This window comes from Polistes dominula, unplaced genomic scaffold (genome assembly GCF_049000335.1).
Source record: "Polistes dominula isolate Pdom_NZ unplaced genomic scaffold, Pdom_raw_medaka contig_168, whole genome shotgun sequence".
NCBI lineage: Eukaryota > Metazoa > Arthropoda > Insecta > Hymenoptera > Vespidae > Polistes > Polistes dominula.
In genome coordinates this window covers 1,255,685-1,281,219 of record NW_028301024.1, presented here as the reverse complement: position 1 = coordinate 1,281,219, position 25,535 = coordinate 1,255,685, and the positions used below count along the sequence as shown (strand labels likewise).

At 34.6% G+C, this 25,535-nt stretch overlaps 2 protein-coding genes across 5 annotated transcripts in view; one reads left to right on the top strand and one right to left on the bottom strand.

Annotated features, from left to right (window-relative positions):
* Positions 1 to 25,535, bottom strand: part of LOC107074631 (uncharacterized) — a 152,098-nt gene that overhangs the window by 26,654 nt on the left and 99,909 nt on the right. The window lies entirely within an intron of this gene.
* LOC107074664 (sulfotransferase 1C4) lies at positions 12,013 to 15,898 on the top strand. Its single transcript, XM_015336320.2, has 6 exons — positions 12,013 to 12,316; positions 12,845 to 12,944; positions 13,087 to 13,252; positions 14,862 to 14,988; positions 15,069 to 15,163; positions 15,243 to 15,898. Exons 1-6 carry the CDS (start codon positions 12,109 to 12,111, stop codon positions 15,543 to 15,545), a joined length of 999 nt encoding a protein of 332 aa, XP_015191806.1. The 5' UTR covers positions 12,013 to 12,108; the 3' UTR covers positions 15,546 to 15,898.

The following is a 25,535-nucleotide window of genomic DNA, read 5'->3' as shown; positions in this document are numbered from 1 at the left end:
AATCCTTATAGTATCCTTAGGCAAAAGATCTTGACGTATTTTCATGGAAATCTCGAACCTTAGAAACGTTCTTCAGGTTTTTGAGAAACAAAAAAAAAGAAGAAGGGAAGGAAAAGACGTTGCTGCTTCCTTTTCCTCGTATCATCATCATCATCATCATCATCATCATCATCATCATCATCATCATCATCATCATCATCATCATCATCATCATCATCATCATCATCATCATCATCATCATTATCATCATTATCATCATCATCATTATCATCATTATTATCATCGTCGTCGTCGTTGTAGTCGTTGGTCGTTGTCGTTGTCGTGGTCGACACCTTTGGGAACGAATTCAAACGTTCAATCTTTCCTACAATCGACAATCGAAACATACATTAATGTCACTTCTTATATCGTCGTTGAACGAACGATCGATAACCAAGGCAGAAATATTTTCTTCTCTCTATCTTATCCACCGACAGGCGATCCATCTTCTAAGTGGCTCGACAAATTGTTTCATCTCTTATCCCATATATCTCATAGATCCCGGAAGCCGATGATGTTGATTGTCAGAATTCTTATTCGAATGAAAATTCGAGATGGCATCAATTTAACTTCATTGAAAAATAATAAAGAGAGGAAGTAATAGACGAAAAAAGAAAATAGTAGCGAAAATCGAATTAGGATATTTCGCTCTTTTGTGGCCGTGATCGAATCAGCCCTTCTCATCGAGAATGAGAATAAGAATGAGAATGAGAATGAGAATTAGCGGGAGAAAGAGAAACGAGATAGTGAATTCAGGTAGTAGCTAAGTTGGTGTAGTGGTAGTGGCTCGATCACGGGAAAGGTAACGACGGAACAGAACGAACGCAAGCGGTCGGGACTGTAATTTAGAGAAAAACGTTCCTTCGAAGCCGCGGGGCCCTACTTTTCGTGCTCGCCGACCCGCCTACCTGCCCTCTATTACCGCGCTGGATCGGGAACAACCTGTGTCTTTCTCTCTCTTTCTTTTTTTCTTTTACTTATTTTATTTCTCTGGTACAGCCTACATCCCCACTATTCCGTTTATCCCCACCTTAATGCACAACAAGGCCTTCTCCCACCACTAACCTAAGGAGAGCCAATAGGCATGCGCGCGCGGTTCTTTCGAATCGCAATTTCGTCTTCGAAATTATCTTCCGAGAAGTCCAACCATTCTTCGACTACTGCCATCTTTGATAATAACACCCTTTAGACGAGAGAAATTCTTTTATTTCTTCCTTCAAAAATGATTTGACTCGTCGACAAGTTATACTGATGTTTATTACAAAAATTTTTCAAAATCAGTTACAATGTTTTTTATTTTTTTCATTCGTTATTTGTTAGATTTTTGTGATGAATTTAACAATTTAGACGCTGGTTTTAAATTTTGATTTGAATATCCCTGGGGCTTTAAGAGTTTTTAGTCAAGGTTTCGTAAATGAGATTTTTTTCCATTTTAATAAAAATAAAACAGTACCGACCTTTAAATAAGAAAAAAAAACCAATAAATATGTTTTACTTTTTATAACAAAAATTTCTATTATATGAGTCAGTGTTTTTTTAGTAATATAAATCCAATTTAGAATCAAATGAGTTATGTAAGACTAGTTTCTTTTCTGCATGGATGACTTATTTTATATTGTTCATAAAAAAGTCAATATTGCGCAATATCCTTATAAATTCATCAAAAAAATATTTCGCCATAAAATGATAATGCATACATATTTATTTTAAAAGTGGTGTAAGTTCATTAGCAATTAAAATATTTTGTTTTACTATAATATGTGTTAGCAAAACTTGCAATAGTTATATTTTGTATAAATATAATATAATGTTGTATCTATTAACATTTTTTTGGATTAATTAAAATTATAAAATTGAATAGTGGTTATTCGGTAAAATGCATTTCATATGAAAGTGATTGTTTATTTAAGAAAAAGTTGCTAAAATGTATATGCTTGCAGCTTAAATTCTATCTCATTTATTATATATATATATATGTGTAGAGAATTTTATTTAGGGTGAGAGGTGCGAGGTGAACATACACCCAGTTTAATCCTACTAATAAGATTTATTTAAAACAGGTATTAGAAAAAGTACAATAATAGTTTCACAATCTTACGATTACAACTTAAATGAGCGACTGTATTCTTACAACTGATAACGACTTATAATACAACTGCGACTGTGACGACTGGATGACTAGCTAATGCTACGACTGCAACTGCCGACTGCAACTGCTTTCTTACTTTTTCCACGTATTTTATATCAGAAATAACCTAGTACCCTTTCTAGAGAGGGAAGGAGCTTACGAGTCCTCATTGACCAATAGTATGGATCCACCCTTATAGTCCACCGACGAGTACAGCCTATGGTTTTTGGTAGTGGGAACTATGCATAAAGAAACTTGATCTAGAACATCGGAATGTTATCTCTCTTTTTATGGTATCGCATATGTTTACATAGGAACTGAAATTCCTCAAAGGGTCCCGACACTGCACAAAGGATTTTTATTGCACCAATATATCCCGATAATCCTTAGGTTTGTTTATAGTTTTATGGCTTTCTAATCTATTCTTTTAGTCTCTGAATAGAGTTTTTCCTTTTCCATAAAATAAAATATAAAGAAAAGAACTGAATACTAATTTTTCGTCTACATCTTCGATACTTAAAAATCTCCTACATATATACAATAATATATATATATATATTAGGTGGGTCAAAAAAATCAATTATTTTTTTTACAAGTGCTACGGAAAAATGGGTTGCTAGACACCTTAAAACAATTCTCACCAAATATGAGCTCTTAATTTTAAGAGGAAGATCCTCCGCATCGCAGTTTTTTATTTTTTCTCAGTCCAATAGAATAAAATTCATACCTCGTCATTAATTGATTGTACAGAAAAATGTTCCGGAAGAATTTTGTAGGAAATTTAATGCTCTACAAAAAAGGTATCTTATCTTTTTTCGTAAACCTCACCATTTGAATGATATTGAAGATTTAAGTTTCATTATTTTAAGATAAATTCTATTTTTGTTTATGAATTTTATAACTCGACAATAAATGACTATTATAAAATGCGCAATATACATTTTTGTTGGAAATTAACTGCTCTATAAAAATGGTATCTTATGTTTTTGTGATTAAATTAAGCGTTCAAAAGATATTCAGAGACAGAAATCAGTACACATGAAAGTTTGATGATGAATATCTTTTGAACGCTGTTGTGTAAATTATAAATATACTATTTAAAAATTATATGAAACATAAATTATTATTTTAATTCATTGTCACATATTTAAGTATTTTCAAATATTTCGAACAAAATATTATATAGTTAAGTAGATAATATATCCTATTAGGAATTAGGGAAAAGTATAAATTGATGATCTGAATTGTGAATAGTATTTCTTTAAATATATAAATTATATTTCTAATAAGTTTCCAAAATAAAAATGATGTTCTAAAATTTTTGTTTAACAAGTAAAGATGTAGTACGAATTTTTGGATAATTATGAATTTTTCTTAAAATTGAATAGGCGAATTATTTTTTATGTATATTACTTTTCTTTTTTATTGAATCCCTCTCATTATTATTTACTATGAAGAGAGTGAGAGAGAGAGAGAGAGAGAGAGAGAGAGAAAGAGAGAAAGAGAGAAAGAAGAGAAAGAGAGAGGTAATATGGCATCGATTTTTGTGATTGATTGAAGATAGTATTCTTCGATACCTTTTTGATCCCTCTTATGTTCTTTTATTCTTACGCTTTTGAGTTATGAAGGAAAAGTAGCATCATACAGGGTAGAGACGGATATATCATAGGGATATGACAGATTTACCTTTGTTGGAGAACAAAGTAAAGGACGAAGAAGAAGAAGAAGAAGAAGAAGAAGAAGAAGAAGAAGAAGAAGAAGAAGAAGAAGAAGAAGAAGAAAAAGAAGAAGAAGCAAGAGTAGGAATGTAGAAGCGAATGTTCGTTGGAAATCATGTTGGAAGATTCGGAATGGGGTGCGAAAATGTCTCGACATCTGCTACCACCATGGAGAGTTTGGAATTATTAATCCCAGTCAAAAGTACTAAATCATATCTGTTAGAGTAGTAGTGAAGAAGTCGCAATTTGAGAAAAATAATGGTCGTCACGTCGTGAACGGCTGACCTTGATTTAGTGTTCACTTAAATGTTAGCGATTTATGAGCGATTAGAAAACTGTTCTGTAAGAAAAAAAAATATTACTCGGAGTTGAAATCAAAGGAATGATAATTAGGATAATATCGGATTATTTGAATTCCTTTAGGTTGAAAAACATCAAGTGTTAACAATTTCGTCTAATATAAAGAATGATGTGGTAGTATATTCATCGACTTAACACTTCGAACCCTTTACCTGTGATTAGTTTGAAGCGATCAAAGTTCTCGAAAGGTATTCCAGTGGATTGAGAAAGGCGGTTTGTAGGGTTAGCGGGTATTCCCTGCTGGATGTTGTTAACGCAGGTAGAAATGTAGAGAAAATATAACGTTTAATGAATTGCCCGTGCACTGACCTCATCTCACGAGTAATGGAATTTCTAAACATAGGTACACTTCCAACCTCTGTTTCTCTATCTCTCCTCCTCTCTTTCCCTCTCTTTTCCTTTCTGTTTTTCTCATACTGTTTCCATTCACAAGTATGTGTTTCTGTTTCCTGTAGCCTTCGCCCATTATGCCTTCCCCTTTTATAACCTTTCTCACTCATCTATTCTATCCTAACTACTTTTTGAAGCCATCTAGAAAGTCCCATTTTGTATCCAAATTTAATATCAACTGACTTCTCCAGAGGTTCGTTTGAAATTTGAATACAGTATATACGATCCACTGATTCGTCCCTTTTTTGTCTATTTTGAACTTTAATTGTAATACAAAGAATCTAAGATTCCATAAAAATACTAAAAAAGATATCAAAACTAAGTAAACAAATAAATACCGAAGATTCATTAATTCGTATAAATCAAGTGAAAAATATTAGTAGGTTCTGGATAAATGGAAAGAAGGTGAAGGCAAAATCAGTGTGTCGCAATGTAGTCTTGGTCGTCCGAAAGAATACAAATTGTCGTTAAAGACAAACACGAGAGATTCTGACCTTAGCAAGCTGGTCACGCTCGGTCGGATCATGAAAATTCACCATTTCGTAACCGCCTGTCGAGCTGCTACGGTCCGTTTATGATTGGTACGACTCCCAGGTTGCTTCGTTTCGAGTTTCCCTCTTGCTACCCCTCTACCCCTCATACTTTCTCTCCTTTCCACAATTTCACCTATACCACTGTTAGGTTTATCGTACTAAAGCAGCGCTCTCCGCTGTATTAGTACGAGCGATCGCAGGGTGCTAAAGGCCCATATATACCGTTTCTCATCGAGCTTAATTCGCTTCTATCCCGAGATATATTAATTAACGATGGGACCGGACTTGCAACTCAATTTAGAAACAAGCACCTTGTTTGCATATAACGGGCCGAGTAAGCGCTGAAAGAGAAAGAGAAAAGAGAAAAGACAGAGTTGGGGTTGAAGGGGTTGAAGAGGCTGAGGGAGTTATATCCTCTTTGCATATCGCCGAGTCGATGTTAATGGCTTTCGATGGAATAGAATGAGACGGAAAGTGTTTCGAAGACGATTGCGACAACTATCGTCAGCCTTACTAAGTGTTTGAATACCGACCGGATTCGCCCTTAACTCTCACGAGAGTTACGTATTCCTTCAGGATACGTAAGAAGCTCTTTCTGTAGGCCATTTCTTTATTGTTCGCATCATTTAACGTTTAATTAATCTCTTCGAATAATTTTACATATTTCTCGATCATCTCAAATAGATTATTCTCGAAATGTATATGCGTTATATGTGGCACGTGTTTATTCTCTAATAGAAATTTAATACGATGTTTACAAGTATTAATTACAATTATAATATATACATATTTTATTGGAACGTGTAAAAGATACGTTCTATTTAAATAGTTTTTATTGAAAAAATGATTAAATGAATAATCTATCAAATATGTATTTGTTATTATTATTATAGTTTCAATTACAGTGTTTTTGTGTGTCGATGTATTCTATTTACGTACCACTAGAACACAACAGTATATCTTTTGAGCAATGGAAGTAAATAATTATAAGTGATTAAAACGATTATAAAATAGAAAAAAATTTTTAATATGGGTTGAGAAAATGTTATTCTCATGATTTTATGAAATAAACAAGAGTTACAAAATTAAGTAATAGATTTGCAAGATAAATGACGTATATACTAAATCGATCTAATCCTTCTTTCCACAGTAATGCTAGGTCGAAAGGAAAATATTTATCCGAATCTTGAAAGGAAATTAACGAAACACGTTTGTTGAAATATCCTTCGGACCTTATCTTTTTCATTTCTTTTATAACTTTTGTACGTGCGTGCAGACACTAAACCTCTGAAGGTAGTACTTCCTTACATTATCCCGATGACATTTCACGGAATGGATAGATGCATGTGAATGTGTATGTGTTTGAGGTTGATTCTCGTTGTATGCTGCTCTTAGCCGCCGCTTTTGTGATGCTACTGCACGTTATTTCGAGCGCTCACTAAGAACGCTGAGAGTGCAGATTTTACCTCGACCGGGTACAAGGATGATGTGAATGTAGCTTTAAACGCCTTGCATGTGAGTCCTGCTGAAGCGCTACCGCGAGTAATAGCAAGTGATGGGAGAACACAGAATGAGAGAGAGAACTTTGCGCGTCGTGAACGTACGTGTGCATGTGCGTGTGCGTTGCGTTTGCGTGCGTGTACATTTACATGTGAGAGAGAGTGAATGCAAGTTGTTTGTAGATACTTGGAATCTTTTATGAAACTGAATGACCGACGACTCCGCACATCTGACGCGTGATTTATATCCCTTCCCGAAGTCAAAGAGTAAAAGAGAGAGAGAGAGAGAGAGAGAGAGAGAGAGAAAAAGTAGTAAAAAAGAGAAAGAGAGAGAGAGAGAAAGAGAAAGAGAGAGAGAGAGAGAGAAAGAGAGAGAGAGAGAGAGAGAGAGAGAGAGAAAGAGAGAGAGAGAGAAAGAGAGAGAGAGAGAGAGAAAGAGACTATTTAAAACTCTGTTTGAAATATATATGTTATGGGCAATGTATTACTGCGGGCATTGTATAGAATGTCCAGTTATATTCTACAGAATGCCCAGTGGATTTTGGTCAATTTATAAAATGTGCTTTAGTTGGCTGTGTTATAGTATAGGGGGAGAAAGTATGAGGGATTTTTAAATTTATATTGTTTGTTTCATTTTCAAAAGTTTTAAATTTTCTTCTTTTCCTATCTCCTCCCCCCAAACTCTAAACACAGTTTATAGATAGACCGAAATCTTCTAGGCATTATATAGAACAACCGTGCCATCTGTAAAATATTTGCTCGTTATACGTATTGCCCATTTAACGTGGGTATTCTATACAATGCCCGAAATATTATACATTATCTGAACGTTTATATAAACGACTATTGCGTTTGAAATACTTTCTATTTCATTTTATTTTTACTTTTGGCTTTCATTCTGTTTTTAATTTTATTTTTTTTCTGATGAATTTTGCAAACCAAAAATTGTCAAAATCTCACTCAGTTCTTTCTCTTCATTGATATTAGAATTTATGTAAACCTTAAAATAAGTTTTATTTTCATTGCTACATGATTTTTAAAAAACGATACTATGACTTTTTAATTTTGTCATTACAAAAGTACAAGAACACAAATTTCTTTCAGGTATTATTGGAAATAATAATGATTATAAATTTTATTTGAAAATAATATAAGATTAAGCGTGAAACATAATATTTATTTACGATAACAGATAACTCTTATCGTTATAAGTCTTTTTTTATCTAATATTCCGAACAAGTAATTGAGTGGTCAGATGGAAATATTTTTTTCTTTCAGCTTAGGTTAGTAGTTTAAATATTTTTGTTTTTTTATATCTTATCTCTATAAAATTCCCTTGTCACAGTGTTTGTTATTCTTATTCTCCGAAACGACTTGACCGATTTATATGAAATTTTTTGTGTATATTCAGTAGGTACGAGAATAGTTTTTCGTTTATTTCTTATACCCCTGAGTGATAAGGGTGACCCACCATAATTATTTTTCCTTTAAAAGGATATTAAGAAAAAAGAGAAAAAAAGACAAATGATATGTGCCTATATTCAGACAATGTAAAATTATATGATGTGAAGTAAGTGGTGATTTTATGTTACCGCTCATGCGCAGTTGGTTCGATATTAAGAAAAAATAGAAAAAGACGACAAATGTTATGGGCGTAGATTCTATATATTTATTAGCCACAGCAACGCGTGGCCCGAGCACCCCTAGTATATTTATAAAATTAAATAAATAAATTAGCAATGTTACAATCGGTAAATAAAAGTTGCTTAGGAAGTTATAAGCGATACGTAAAACTTAAAAAATGGAACCAACGATATGCGGACAGACATTTATGATTTTACAGTTATATATAAAAATATGTATAAAAACGAAAAAGCAAATAGTTAATAATTAAGATTTATTAACATTAAAAGCATTTAATTTTTATTCCTATTGTTTATATTATTATTTTAAGGATTAAAAATATAAATATTTTATTTATTTATTTATATCAATAATTGCCATTAATTTTTTATTAAATATAAAACAAACATTATCATTATATTATAAATATTATATTAACCAATGATTAATAATCAGTGAAATTAATAGTTAGTAATCTAAGAACTCAACCTTGTAACATTGTATCTAGATTAAATTATTCTTTGTTTTGCTTTATTATGAAGAAATCTTTTAACCTTGCACAGAACAGATTTATTTTTGAATATTAATAATATTTTTGATGGTAATTAAAATATAACAACTCATAACGATTTCATTCAATTAATCGTCGTTATAGTGTTTGAAAAACATTTTGTTGAAACTATTAGTTATAAATAAAAAATATTAAATAAATGTCACGTAATCCTTAAGTGTAAATATTCAATAAATATTTATCTATTTTCAATGTATTCTTATCTTTTTACTCTCCCTTTTATAAGTCCAATTCACTTCTTTACTAACACCTTCTTAGACTTATTCAATACTACCAAAGACGTCGCATCTTTTTACCGTCACTCTAGGAGTTAACAGCACACAATTTTTGCTTTTATTTCTCCGAATTGGTCACTCAGCTATGTTATGTATGTGTGTCCACATTATTTGATTTTAATAATCTGCCGGAAAATAGCAATCAACAATTCAACGTGACTAGGCTATTGACTCCATATTTATCTATTTTCAATATTTACAGTGATAAGCACAAAAGATAACATATAAAAGTCAACATTATATGTTAGCTTTCACGACCTTTACAATATAGGTTTTGATTTTTTATATTTTTGAAAAAGGTTATTCGATTGTACCGAGTTTTGTATTGTTTCCGAAATCGGTCTCTTAAGAGTACCTAAGCTTTCACCATTATAAAAATGATATTACTCACTAGTGGTAATTTTTTTTTAATGCATACATATTACTTTTCCACAGTATTAGTTGTGCAATTAATGAAGTGTTTTATGAACTCGTTTTCGATATGAAATCAACATCGATGGAAATAAAAAAATAACATCATTTTAAAATTACAGTTTGGTTTTTCCACATGAAAAATTGCAAGAGAATGAAATGTTAGTAAATCTCTTGTGCAAAAGATAAGAAAAAAATATTTTGTTAATACACCAATGTCATTTAAAAGGCGCTCGAATTTATACACACCACAAAAAAAAGAATGTTATGTGGATACATTGAAATAGGTGAAACTTTGAGTACTTCTATAGCTGCAAATGTATTAAAAGAGAGGAAAGTCAATTAGTAAGTAGACAGCCATGAGAGAATTAAAGGGCCAAAATTACGTATGCAATGAAAAGACGAAAAAATTTATGCAATTCCAAAAGAATGTAAAAGCATAATTACAAGGGGTGTTCAATTTTACTCCTTACTGTATAATATATTAAATATTTGTGAATTTAAATAATAGTAAGTAAGGATTGAGATAGAGATATATTTTTTTTCATACATAATATATTCTTCACCTGGCGCGGCTGGGATCAGTGGCTGCCAGAGCTCTAGTTTTTATTCTAATAATTTGATTATGATGAGCACTAGTTAATTTCTTCGCTAACAAATTATTATTTACACATTCGTGCAGTCACGGCTATCTTTTATTTAGCTTAAGACAAATACGTGGCAGGTAAGATTGGATGAGACCACACACATGTGAAAAAGGAACTGTAAAATTAAAAAAAATTCAATTAAGAAAGAAATGAAGGTATTGAAACAAACTGACACGTTTTCCATGATCCTAGGAATACACTCAACACTGATTTTATCTTCATTATAATCAAATTTATTGCCATGAATTTATCAAGGATGTAAACCATTTATTGCTAATTTAAGGATTTATTATTAAAAAGTTATCTAGGTCTCTAGATACTTTGAGTTTTCAATAAATGGCGTTGTATTACAATTCAATCATTTCAATTTATTCACTTCACACGTTTTCTTTAAATTTCTTTAAATTTACATATGACATAACTAACCTTGCTTTTTATTTTTTTTGATATTATTATTTTAAGTATTCCATTCTAATTGTGATATTATTTTGTGTATTGTTATAATTTACTAAAAAGTTTAGAATTATATTAAATCAACATTTTTTAACAAAGCCACAATATATATATGTAGGATGTGAGAATATTTATGTGTGCGTGTGTGTGTGACAATATTTCTGAAAGGACTAATGATTGATGCCATTATAAAAATATAATATTTATTTTTTTCAGAATAACATTTATACTTTTGAGGAATGCACGTCATTTATATAATAGCCTTATCAGGATCTTTTATTATACTTTGGTTAAATAGCATTTGTCATTTTATATAGAATGCTTAGGTATTGTATATATAATACCTAGAGAAAGTATTTAATAATTTTACATTTCGTACATTGACTAAAAACGTAGGACATAATATACAATGCCTAAGAATTCTGTACAATGCCGGCCTTTCGTACATTGGCGGTAACATAGTTATATAATATAATTTAACAAATGTAAGCGCGACCTTATTAGTCGATTTATTACAATTTCTACAATATTTATAATATGTACTTCAACATTAACAAAAACAATTATATATACTCTAATTATTAATATATTTAATATTAATATCATTCCTTCTAGCAGATCAAGTTTGCTTTCATCGTTAAAAAGAGTTTTATTACAGCTACATTTATACAAACACCTTGAAAATAGTAAAGGACATAAGCTATTAGAGACATTGAAATTTTATATATTTTTATACACCTATTAAAAAATAAAATGTTAACTATAATCTAAGTAATCAATCTTTATTATTTGTGCAAGATGCTCAAAAATTTATTGTTTTTAATTTTTTTAGTAATAATTTTAATTCTCTTTTCTGTATATAATTAAAAATTAAGAAATATGGAAAAAATGTGTTAGATTTATGAATAAAAAAATCTATAAAATAAAGAAACGTTTCCTCACTTGGAATTGAACCCAAATCACCAGCGCAAGAAGCAAGGGCGCTAATATTTACGCTTACGCAACAATTGCATAAAAAAAATTTATATTTGAAGAAATATAAAACAGATATAAGAAAAAGCAAAACTTTAAAAGCTTTTTTCTTAAAATTGGTTGGGCATTTGTTGTTAAAATTTGTAATGTTTCCTTGTAATAATAAAGAAACAAAAAAAGAAAGAAGGAAATGAAATAAAATTTATTGTTTACAATAATAGTTAAGTATTTTGTAGATTTTTACTAATGATCACAATGTTGCTTTAAGTCTGAAACATTATCAGTTACGCAAACACGATAAATTCAAATTATTACATCATCAGTAGAATAAGCAACACATATAAAACAACTTTGTAAGAGCCAACTCAGTAGTTCTGTTTTTATCGTAGGTGAAAGAGGATCGCACAACGAATCCAGGATTGAGAAGAGAGAGAGTGAGAGGGAGAGAGAGAGAGAGAAAAAGTGATTTATTTGTAATAATAATATTCAATGGAGAGCGAAATACCAAAATACGTATTTTTCAACGATGAAGAGAAAAAATTAGCGGAGAAACACTTTGCTGCATCTAAGAGAGGTTTTATAAAAGTTGGTGAGAAGAAGTGGACTATGCCCTATAGATATCTCGAAGAAGGAAGTGCTGTGTATAATTCAAAGCCTCGCCCGGATGATACTTGGGTCGTTTCTTTCCCGCGATCAGGTAAATTTTTAGTTTGTTTCAAAATTAGAAAAATTTATTTTTAACTTCTTAACATATTGCGGACCGTAGATAAGATATCTCGTTTTTGATATTGCTTCGTTAAGGACCGTTGACGAGATATTACAAATGATTATAAATGCAATACAATCACACAATCTATTAAACTCTAACATTTGAAAAAATTAGAATACTCTGTCTCATAATACATAAAGCTTTTAAATACATAATTGAAATACGTATATTCGTGAATCGTTTTATAATACAATATATTTGTATAACCGATATTCAGATGATCGACGTTTCAAATGATTGACGTTATACTGTAGTATTTTGTTCATACATTTTACTGTAATAAACACGAATTATCTAAATACTGTATATCCGGTTGCGGATGATTTAACGACGGAAATTGCAATGTTATTTTTGTATGTTCCTAAAGTTGTTGACACGATAAATAGATAGCTATCTCGAGTGTATACATCCATATACATATCTACGTAAGGATAGACAATTTGTTTCTTGAACTAGGCACCACAGTGACATTGGAACTGGTTTGGTTGGTCGCGAACAACATGAACTTCGAGGAAGCGAAGACACGAAGCCTGCATCATAGATTTCCATTCTTCGAGTAAGTTCCACTTCGATCAGTCCGTTAGCTTCTCGTAAACATGGTAATTTATAAATAGAAAAATTCATGAAATAAGAAGAATCTATTACCTATTCTCAAACGAAACGTTTATTATCAAAAGGTTTACATTTTTTTTATATAGGCTTGACATATTAACTGGCGATTATGATGATTTTCTAACCAGTCAGACAGGTGAGAAAATTGAAAGATTGAATCCAGAATTTTCTAATAAATTACCATCTCCAAGATTCATCAAAACCCATATGCCTTTCGAATTATTGCCCAATCTTCTGGATAGTGAATGCAAGGTATATGTGTATGTACAAGACATTTACATATGAAGTTTTACGCCCAACTATTTCTAAAATTTATTCCTTATTTAAAGAAGTGTTTCATACAAAACTTATTTCAATCATAATTTTTTAAGAGGGATTATCGGTAAGAAAATCTGTTTTTTTATTTTATAAAATTTTAATTGAATTTATTTATGAAAATACCCTTAATATTAGGGATAAAAAACGAATAATAATTACGAATGTGATATCTTGATTGTAAATAAGCTATTTAGAAAGAAACATTCTAATTTTGCATTTCCTTATAATACAATTTACAGTTTACTAAAAATTTAATTGGCTATTATAAAATATATAATATAAAAAACAAGGAACAACCCAAGAATCAACATTACATAAGTTGTAACAATATATTTAATTTTTTTTGTTTTCTTATTTTTATCATTCTTTTTATAAAATTTGTTGTTGTTGTTGATAGATACGTCCTATCTTTTAATAATCAAAAATATCTAATCTTTGAGATTTCCAGATTACTTTTTTTCATTCAACATTATGTAAGATTGGTTCCTCAAACTTTTTTGTCCTATCGTCCCCTTTCCAGAAAAAATATTACTTATCGCTCCCTCTGAAAATTAATTTTTTATTTGATTACTATCATCACTGCACACTTATAGTCATTGCCTCTTTGCCATTTTGCCGTTGCCATTCCCCCACCCCCAAAGTTCACCTGTGGATGTCATCACTCTTTTCGACCGCTTCATCGCCCACTTTGGGAACCACTGGTCTATAGAATATATATATAAGTATATATAGAATATATGTATACTTTATAGAAATGAAATAAGATAAATAATAATTTATCTTATAATCTCTTAAAATCTTCTTCAAGATAATCTCTTGAAAATTGTAGAACTAATTTGTCTGTAAACACCTATGATATAATACGATTGTATTATATAATACGATTGCTTTACTTAATATCATTCAATAACAGTAGATATAATTTCTAATTAATCAATTTTCTAAGTAATTGATTGTTTCTATTTTTCATTCATATACAAACTATATCCTTAAATTAAGGAAATTAATAAATGTTAGAGTAATAAAGTTATATTAAAATAATTTTATAGAAAAAAAATAGTCATTTGATTAAAACTTAATTCAATATTATAATAATTATACATACTCTGTGTTTGACGAATATACTTGTCATCCCTTCATTTGTCCAAAACAATTTAGATGTACATTTTTTAAAGAGGTCATTATAGCTAACTGGTTAATGGTAAAGAAAAGATGTAATATGTGTCATAGTAAATTGAATCGTTATACAAAAAACACAAAGTGCTAGGCACAATAGTATTCATTGTTTCGCGGATAATATTACATTATTTGCTTACAAAACTTGTCTAGAAGAATAAATTTATCAAGGTAATCAAAACTAGGGATTTTCTTAGGATGTTCTTTTTGAAACGAAGATAGTTTAGTTTGAAACATTGTTATGAGTAACGAATAATTTGACAAATAATTGTAAGTAAAACTTCATAAGGTATACGTTCTGTATATAATTTTATTAATAAATAAAAATTTTTGATATTTTAATATATAAAATAATTGAATTAATTAGATTGTCTACGTTGCACGTAATCCAAAAGACGTAGTGGTGTCTTGGTATCATTTCCTACAGATTATCAAGGGTTTAGAATACCAAGGAAGTTTTGAGGAATTCTGTGAATACTTTATGAAAGATTTAAGTAAGTTCACATTACAGTTTATAAATCATTCGTGGAGAAATTTTGTTTGAGTAACTTACCTTTTATTTTGTATGTTTAAGCTAATTATTGCCCTTATTGGACGCATTTAAAAGATGCCTGGGCTGAGAGACATCGTTCGAACTTACTATTCATTTTCTACGAAGAAATCATTACCGTGAGATCTCATAATTGTTTTGTGCTATAAATATTATGATAAGTGATTGACAAAATCTAAATTATGTGATTTTCTACAGGACCTGCCAAGTGTTATTAAAAAGGTGGCAAAGTTTTTTGAAAAATCCTATAGCGAAGAGGAGGTCTTAAAACTGGTTAATCATCTTCATATAGACAATTTTCGTAAGAATCCTATGGTGAACAGACCGTCACTTAATCCAAAAGAAACTGTAAAACCAATTGGTTTCATACGAAAAGGAAAAGTTAAAGGATGGAAAGAGTTTTTCACTGACGAACTTGAAGCAAAATACGATGTTTGGATCAAAGAAAATATGAAGGACACTGATCTTACTTTTCCAATTAATTGCGTTGAAGAAAAGTAAAAGGGTTGCTTTAAAATAGACTTTTTATTTGACAAAACGATTATTACAATTTTGATGTTAATATTTTTATTTTGGATTTTTATCAACGGAAACAATATTTTGTAAAAAAAATTTACAGAATATCTTAAATTTAAAGGGTAACCAAGGCGGAAATTGAGCGGAGATCTTGCTCCCGGTTCGTCCGGATATAATACAAAATAGTCCAATAAATCGTGCTTGCCCCTATCACAATTGAATCCTGTTTCCTTGGAAAAATGTATTAAAAAAGGTGTCTTTTTAAATTAATATAACTTTAATGAAATAGTGAACAAATGTATTTTTTTACATCAACAAAGATATTTTTATAATTGTAAGGAAGTTAATTTTTCTTGTGAACTTCTTTTTTTTTTTTTTAAACTTTTAAGTATAGAAAAGACCAGGACCAGTAAAATCAGTGTAACTATAGTCTCTTTATGTCACTGATTTAAAATTTTCATATAAAGGTTCCCTTTACAAGTTATTGCTTTTTTTATTTGTTAGTATTTAAATTGGCTTTTATTAAAGTAATATTGATCGTTAGCTCATCATTTTAAATGTCTCATTATATCTATAAATATAAATGCTATTATATAAATAATTACATAAATATAATATAATATATTACATAAATAAATATATATATTCTCTTATATATATATATATATATATATATATATATATATTTATAAATAAACTTTTTCATCACTTCAATAACCAACATATTTTTGTCTTACTAAATCTTAATAATTTTAAATATATTAAAATACAATTGTTTGTTGAACAAGGTCCTTCAGAATGAAAAAACCATATAAAAATGTAACTATTAAAGTAGCTACCTTAATTGTTTTTGAAAATATACTTGCACCACTTTCAAAATAAACGGCTCAATTATTCTTTAAATTTGAAATGTTACTACCACCCCTGATGTGTGTTCTCTATTGTCAGAAAAGGTTATCAGAACACTATAATAATGAACGTGAAATGAGTCACGTAGATTAATATGATAGACGAGACGTGAATGGTAGTTAAAATGCAAGTTCTGGTTTTCCAAACGATCTGTCTTTACTGGAGATAGCGGATGAGAGAAAGAGAAAGAGAGAAAGAGAGAAAAGGGAATAGTTGGATTCTCTTGGAGGCTTGTCGCGCCACAGCGATGGTGTATAACCTGCGTAATATGGGAAGGGGATTCCGAGCATTTAGCTTATCGCAACCGACTATCTACCGGTTGGCATAAGGTTCACCGTTAGGGAAAGCTTTCCACCCCTCCGAGGCCACTACCGGCAGTATGTTTAGGTGCGTATACAGGCCCTTAAATCAGCCCGCGGCTTGCCTCGGGCCACCAGCCCAAATTTAAACTAAAATGTTATCGTACCGGTTGATGTTACTTGTGTCCTCTCCTGTGTGTATGAGAGAACGCGTGCGCGCACCTTCGAGAGCTACTGGACCGAAGATAAGCTCTATTGCTGCGACGAATTAGAAGCTTACCTACCACTGGCTGTTTTACCTTAACAAACGCGTACTCTATCGCCCTTCGAAAATTACCCATTCTACTAAACTTCAACGATATATTTATTTGTTATTTTTGAAAAAATCAAGATAGAAAATAATTTCACGGAGTGATATCTAATCACTCATCATAAATAATAAATATATCTAACGTTACTTAACTTTAGCGATCGAATGTGAGAAATACTTTTTCTTCTAAATAAAAAAAGGAAATATAATATTAAGGGGACCGAAAAGTAATTAAAGTTTTTTTTGTGGCGAAAAACATTTATTTATTAAAGAAGTCTTAAATACTAATCAACAAAATAATTTTTATCATTTTCTAAAACTTTTTGCAAGCGTAAAAGCAATTATTTGATTCCCTTTTTAAAAAAGTCCTTCGATTTTTCATTGATCATGCCTCGACACAAACTAACTGTGAATGAGCTCCTTGAAGAAATTTTGATTACTTTTTGGTCTCCCTAATTTATAGGGTAATCTTCATCAATCGTAGAAACATAAAATAACGTTGACCGAATGAAATTTAATGAATTAGATTAAAAGAAAAGAAAAAATTATGTCATTAAAGTTTAGAATACCGATCCGTGAAAAATCATTGATAAAAACTATAACATTTTTTCTGTTCTTGCTGTCCATACGAAGTTTATATAATTAAAAAAGAAGAAACGCACAAAGATATCAAAAGTACACTGTGTTCCAAAACGTTCATTCATCCAAGTACTAAAGTTTTTTCAATTTTAATGATCGAACAAGAACTAATGTTATTGTTCAATATATATATTGTAGGACGAACGCCTCCATGCCAAACTTGTTAAGCATTCGTGGAAGGGAACTGGTCGGTGGGCCCTGGATAGCTCAATTGGTTAAAGAGCAGTCGCCCGGAAAGCGAAAGATCCGTGGTTCGAGTCTCAGTCCAGCGGTCCAGTTTTCTTTCACGAATCTTACAATATATATATATGGGGCATTACACGTCAAATCGGCCACTTTTGACCCCGACCCCTTTCGATTTGGCTGAAAGTTTTTTATCCTATTCTACCCTATGAAAAACAATTTCCAGAATTTTTTAAAATTTTTTTACCAAACCTAAAAAAAATTATTAATTTTTGAAAGAAATGGCTATTCTTTTTTGAAATGGCTATAACTTTTTCAAAATTCAACCTATTGGGACGTTTTTTTTTTCTTGTTTTTAAATATACTTTTCAGAAAAAAATACAAAAAAAATTTTTAAATTATAAAATCCATGAAATTTTTGCATTTTTTGAGAAAAACTGTTATTTTCTAGAAGTTCGCCATTTTTCATTTTTTTTTATTTTCTAAAAAAAAACTTTGACTAATTCTGCGATTATCTCCGCCAGTCCCAGAGTGGGCTGAGTTAGTTTTTTATTTTTTTTATTTGATTGAAAAATAATTTTTCAATTTCCAAATGTGTCCGAGCGACCCTCTAGTAATGCGAATGGCCAGAGTCCCTATAAACGGGATATTCTGAAAAGCGAATGGTTGAGGTCCTTATAAACGGGTTCTCCCAGAGTGAATGAACCAGCAGGCGTCGCTAATACGGACATACACAAATACTCCCTCAGGGGCCGTGCAACGTTCCAGCACGGCACGGAACCGCGACCCCGAGGAACCCGATGGAACACGGAATAAAACAATCGATGATATGCACAAACAAAACATAAATATACCTCAGATGGTATACCCTATACAGGGACAATCCACCCCGGGTTCCGACCAGAAGAAAGATCTGGTGGCCCATGGCAGTGGCGAGGATTCTGAGGGCCGCAGTAAGTGCAAAAATTCTACGCCGAATAAAGCGACACAAAAGACGGATAAGAAAGACGAAAAAACGGGACGAGTACTCCTAGACCCGCAGAAACGGGACAGAACGGTGAGCGTATCGAGCGTAGGTAGCGCATCGAGCCTCACCTCTATCACCGACAACGACGATAGACAGACGAAATCAAAAACGGGACAGGCAAGACAACCAAGATTAGACGTTACAGCGCTACAAAAACGAGACCTGACGGAGCTGCTGACGATCATACAAACGACAGCAACAAGGATGGCAGAAGCAGTGGTCATCCAGAAGAACATGAACATAACCGCAAGACAGGCATCAAGACGATCCTCGAAGCCGCCGACATCGCGCTTAACAAGTGTGTCACGACGGTCTCGAGGCGACGGACTAACGACGACGATAGAACCACGGAGACGGAAACAGAGACGAACAAACAGGAAACGCCACGAACAAAACAGAAACGGGAGACGACTGGGACCACTCCGGAGACCGCACAAAAAAGGACCCCGAGAGTGGAATCGGCTGTCTCCTGGCAGACGATGGTAAAAAAGAAATCGAAGACGAACGAACGGAAAAAGACGGACAAGACGAACGTACACACCCGGCCCGAAAGGCACAGACCGATCACCAAGCAACCGGGATTTGCCGTACTGGTCAAGCCCGGGAAAGACAAGACGTACTCGAGACATTGTACGGAAAATACGAGAGACGGTAGACCCGACCAAAAACAACGTGACGGTCAAGACTGTAAGAAAGACGAGAGACGGACTATGCCTCATTAAGATGCAGACAACCACGGACGGACGAGACGACTTTCGTCGCGCGCTCCAAAACGCTGTCGGCGATGACGGCAGCGTAAAAGCCATGACCTCCCCGGCCCAAGTGGAGATCATAGACCTGGATTGCGTTATGACGAGAGAGGACGTAATACAGGCACTACGACGGGAGACAGGACGGCGCGGGGACTTTGGTACCCATATCTTTGGCCCGAACCGGGCCGAGCATTACATGGCGGTCTGCGACCTTGAATCGCGGGAAGCCGAGAAGTTACTCGGACACGGTCGGATCGGGATAGGATGGGTCTAATGTCGCGTACGGAAACGACTCACAGTGACGACAATGTACAGTGATTACAAATGCCTGGGCTTTGGACACATAAAGACGAGCTGCAAAGGACCAGACAGAACGAAAAACAGCAGGAAATATGGTGAGAATGGACACTACGCGACGGACTGCAGAAACAGACCGAACTGCTCTTTATGCGCCGAGGCAGGACAGATGGACGCGGCGCATCTCTTGGGTTCCGGGCCGCGCTGGAGGAGTGCAGGCAGCGGGCCGGACGACGAACAGTGTAATCCAGGGAAACCTGAACCGCAGCAGGACAGCTGACATGCTACTACAGATAGCGGACGAACTGGACGCTGACATACTTATATTATGTGAGACATACAGAAAACGGACAACACGGACGTGGTTTACAAACGACGAGGGGCGGTAGCTATCTGGGTGAGGGGCGCTGCCTGTTCTTGGATAACCGACTGTGGCGCGGGGGAAGACTATGTCTGGGTCAAAGTAGGTACTGTTACTTATGTCAGTGTCTACCTGACCCCCAACTGTGACGCGGCGGAGTTCGGGAGAAAGGTAGCGGCCCTCGAGGACGGGATCAGGGAACTGCCTGGGGACTTAGTGGTCGCTGGAGACTTCAACTCGAGAACGATCGAGTGGGGCATGACAACGACGAACAAACGAGTACGGCTGCTTCTGGAAATGACCTCAAGGCTAGATCTAGAAGTAGCAACCACCGGAAACACGCCGACATACAGACGACCGGGATACGGTAACTCTATCCCAGACGTGACAATGACCTCAGACAGACTGCTGGCACAAGTGAGGCGATGGCGGGTGGTCGAAGACTACACGGCCAGCGACCACCAGTACATCGCCTTCGAGGTCACAAGAAAGACAGCGACGGTACAAAAAAGACAACAACAACCCCCGCGGTGGAATACGAACAGACTCGACATACAAAGGCTTTCGGAGGAACTGGCGGCAACGCCGGCCCCGATCGCCAGTGTTACCCCAGATCTGACCGGCCGGATCAGGGCGAAAAAACTTAAAGACGAGACGGCGAAACTGACGGAGCGGCAGTGTGAAAGCACGATGCCGAGAAAACACCTCAGACGAAACAGACAGCCATAATACTAGTGGACGGATGACATCGTCGAACTACGGAGGGGTTGCCTCGCAGCACGCAGAAGGGTGACAAGAGCTAAAGGCAGGCCCGAGAGGGAAGCTCTTCAGGCCAAGTACAGGACAGAACGGAAAAAACTGACAAACGCCATACGAGATAGCAAGACAAAGTGCTGGAGGACGCTCTGCGAGGACGTGGACAACGACTCGTGGGATGCCGGTTACAAGATAGTGACCGGCAAACTGGGGGCTCGGGAACCACGTGTATTCAAAGATGCAGAATCCATGCGACACATTGTGGACGGACTCTTTCCGACACACCCATTGCGAATAGAAACAACAGACGAAGACGGGACAGCGGCGGTTGACGCCTTCACGGCTGAGGAGCTCTTCAGAGCGGCTAAAGCGGTGAAGGTTGGTAAAGCGCCGGGGCCAGATGGTGTACCGGGAGAGGTTGTTCGGCTGATGGTCAAACAGAGGCCGGACATCTTCCTTGACCTGTACAACACCTGCTTAAGGACAGGGACTTTCAGCGACCGATGGAAGGTGGCGAGGCTGGTCCTCATACCTAAGGGTAAGGGGGATCTCAGCACGCCGCCGGCCTACCGGCCGCTGAGCCTACTGGACACGACGGGGAAACTTTACGAACAATTACTCAGACAAAGACTTACAGGGACGATAGAAGCTGGGGGAGGCCTCTCAGACCGCCAGTTCGGCTTCCGGAAGGGTCAGTCAACTGTTGGTATGATCCAAAAAGTCGTTGATACCTTCCGGGAAACAGACAAATACTGCCACGCAGCGCGACCCATCGTGCTGCTGGCGACGCTAGACGTTAGGAACGCCTTCAACTCGGCTAGGTGGGTAGATATCTAGCAAGCGCTTAAAAACGCTTTCGAGGTTTCACCGTACTTGCTCCGGGTGGTGGAGGATTACCTACGAAACAGACGACTGACATACGAGACGACAGAAGGACATACGATGAGACAGATCACCGCTTGGGTTGCTCAAGGATCTATCCTTGGACCGGACTTTGAAACGCGACCTATGACAGCCTGCTCAGACTGGAACTCCCGCTTGACGTATCTCTCGTCGCATACGCCGATGACGTAACAGCGGTGATCGTGGAGCGGACTCCAGAACTGGCGCAGTTAAAACTGAATCAGACAATGAGACGAGTCAGACGTTGGATGACAGACCACGGACTGCAACTCGTGACGGAAAAGACAGAACTGCTGATCCTCACAAAGAGACGCATACAGATGAAACTTCCCATGAGGGTCGGGACAGAAACTATCGAGACCAAGGAGGAAGTCAAGTACCTGGGGATGGCCTTAGATACGAAGATGACCTTCTCACATATAGAGGACAGCCCAGAAGGCGGCCGAAAGGGTAAAATCCTTAAGTAGCCTGGTGGCAAACACGAACGGACCGAGACCAAGGAAACGGAGGCTATTAATGTCGACAGCCCACTCGATCCTCCTGTACGGGGCAGAAGTCTGGGCAGATTTCCTAAAGACGAAGAAGTACTGCCACGCAATGATGACGATACAAAGACAGAGCGCGTTGAAGATCACCTGCTTCTACCGGACGGTCTCCGCGCAGGCCGTTCTGGTCGTGACAGGCGTGATTCCCATAGACCTTCTTGCTTTTGAGCGCAAGACGATGTACGGAAGAAGCGCAGACACGAGACGACAGGACGCAACATCGACAGAAAGAGACAATACTATGCGCGCGTGGCAACAGCGCTGGACATCACACCTGACAACATCGTGGAGGTGATGCTCCACGGAAAGGACTGGTGGCAACTAGTTGCCACATATACGGAGACTATATTAAGAAGGAAAAAATGCAAACGGCTGCCTGACATGACGGATCTGACGCGAGACAACAGACGTACGACCGAATAACGAAACGACACACGGACAAGACCCCCAACTAGAAGTAATACTAAAGTAATCCCTGGTTGGGGAGAGACGCGGACGACTATGTGGACAGAAATGGATTTTCCCCTTGTCTGAACAAGGACGTATCGATGATCAGGGGCAGGGGGTTAGCTGATATGCGCCTCGTAGGAAAAGACGAGACGAGAGTTCAGCACACGGCCGCCGGCTCTGCTTCTGACGTCAAGTGGCGACCCTCAGACTGCAGGTGTAGAGCAGACGCCTATGGTCTATAAAAGATTTGCCTTTACTTTTGACCATGATAAAAAAAAATAATAATAATATTAGTAATAATAATAATAATAATAATAATAATAATAATAATAATAATAATAATAATAATAATAATAATAATAATAAAATAATAATAATAATCATTATCACCATCATAAAAGAAAAGTCTCATTTCCGTCAAAAATATAGATTCTACGAACCCTCGGTAGATGTCTGATATTAATTATATTCCTTTCATTTCTATTTCGGGTCGTAAAAAAAACCACAAGGAGCCATATTTCAAGTTACGTCACATTTCAAGTACGTTACATTAGACGAAAATTATTCGTTTGTTTCTCTCACGTGACTAATAACAAGAATAGAGTTCCTGCCTTTTCTTCGGAAAATTCTAATTAACAGAAACACACGTTTTCAGAAGGCAGGCAATAACGAGTGCGATCTCAATGAAATGGGAAGGGCGTGTTTATCGCAAAGGATGACCAAATGTATCCTAAATTAATCGACCCTTCTATCCGTCGATCTTGTCGTAAAGTGAAAGAACTATGGCTGTGGAACCGATTGAATTCTATCAATTCTCTCTTTCTTTCTCTCTCTCTTTCATTCTCTTCTCTATTTCCCTCTTTTTTCTTGCCTATCGAAAAACATCTGCTTAAAGGGAGTAGCTAAAATACGAGCGTCGAAATATCCTATGGAAAGAAAGGAAAAAAGATGGTGAAATGTTGAGCGTAGGTCGGATCCGTAAAGACGCTGAGAGAGACCCTTTTACTGCCGGTTAACCGTGTTTCTTGGGAGAAAGAAATCGAAGTCAATATTGTTATTTCGCGTCTCTGTCAAGTATGTACTTCGGGCTACATGCGAAACAATAAAAACCGAAAACTACTACGACTCGACAACTCGACGATCATACTGCGCACGTGCTACCGTTTCTTCTTTTAGAACATTTCAGCCATTTAATTTGAAAGTGGCCTAAGTCTATTTTCCAAAAAAAAAAAATCGAGTGAGATACCTTAATAGTTATATTTTTACATGATCTTTTAATTCTTAAGCAACTTATTGCTAATATATTTAACCCTTATCGGTCGTAAGTCACGTGAGAAGTGACTTACAAATTAAAATATATTATTAATAATTATATAATTAATAATTTCATATATTTGTAGTACTCCTTCAACAAAATAAATAATTTCTAATAAATAATAAGTTATTTTTATAATACTGAATAATTTTGTTGCATATTTACTGAAACCACTTATAACTTACCTTAGTGAGAATCATCAATATTAAATAAAACCTGGCGACCGATAAGGGTTAAAATCATTAAAATTTTGTAACATGAAAATTTGCTGGTTATTGAAATGATAAAAAAATTTATTTAGAAAGTCTCATAAATCCAATCATAGACATCAAAAACATATTATTTCTTAAATAATGTAATATAAAGTTTGTATTACTATACAAAAAAACAAGACTATTCACAAACCTAAAATATAAGAACTTAATGGATTTATTACAATATATTTTATGTAAATAAAATCTAATTAAATAATTACAATGTAATTATACACCAGCACATCGTAGTTGCTTTAAATCCCTTCCACATATACAAAATGAAAAAGACTTAATAGTCTATCTATCTATCTATATATTATATACAGTGGATCAAATAAGTATCGGCACACCACAATTTTTGTAAATATCTTTAATTATTGAAGGATATTGCTAACACCATGTATGTCACTTTATGTATTTTAATGTACACTTGTTGTATACCAAAGTATATTACTTAATAATAATAATAGCAAAAATTATAAAAAGAAATAACAAAAATTTTATAGTCAAAAAAGTATTGGCACAGTAACCTCTCTAATCGTAGATTTTCAGTTTCTCTTTTTCAGACATTTCTTATACTATTTCTAAGAACACAAATGTAAATTAACATATTATCTTGGCTTCTGCGTTCGATACAAGTATTTAGTTTAAATATTTATTCCACAAAGGGAACATGGTTGGAAAGACAAAAGAGCTGTCGACTGTGGTGCGAAATGAAATTATTTTTCTTCGTAAAAGGAGCGACAGTTATCGCCAAATTGGAAAAACTTTAAAAATTAGTTTTTTGAGTGTAAGAAATATTATAAAAAAATGTGAGAGGTTTGGCACTACTGAAAATAGACTACGGTCAGGCCGACCGAAAATATTAACAATGAGGGAGCAGTGCGATATCATTAAACAAGTGTATGCATTTTTATTTTTAATTGAAGGGAAATCTACTTTCCTTAACAACTTATACCTTTTTAAGAATTGAAA

What these genes read in the sequence shown, in the direction of transcription:
- LOC107074664 (XM_015336320.2), top strand. Translation starts at nt 12,109, where the DNA reads ATGGAGAGCGAAATACCAAAATACGTATTTTTCAACGATGAAGAGAAA. An exon ending in ATACTTTATGAAAGATTTAA is followed by an intron (nt 14,989 to 15,068) that starts GTAAGTTCACAT and finishes TGTATGTTTAAG; the next exon opens with CTAATTATTGCCCTTATTGG. An exon ending in TCTACGAAGAAATCATTACC is followed by an intron (nt 15,164 to 15,242) that starts GTGAGATCTCAT and finishes GATTTTCTACAG; the next exon opens with GACCTGCCAAGTGTTATTAA.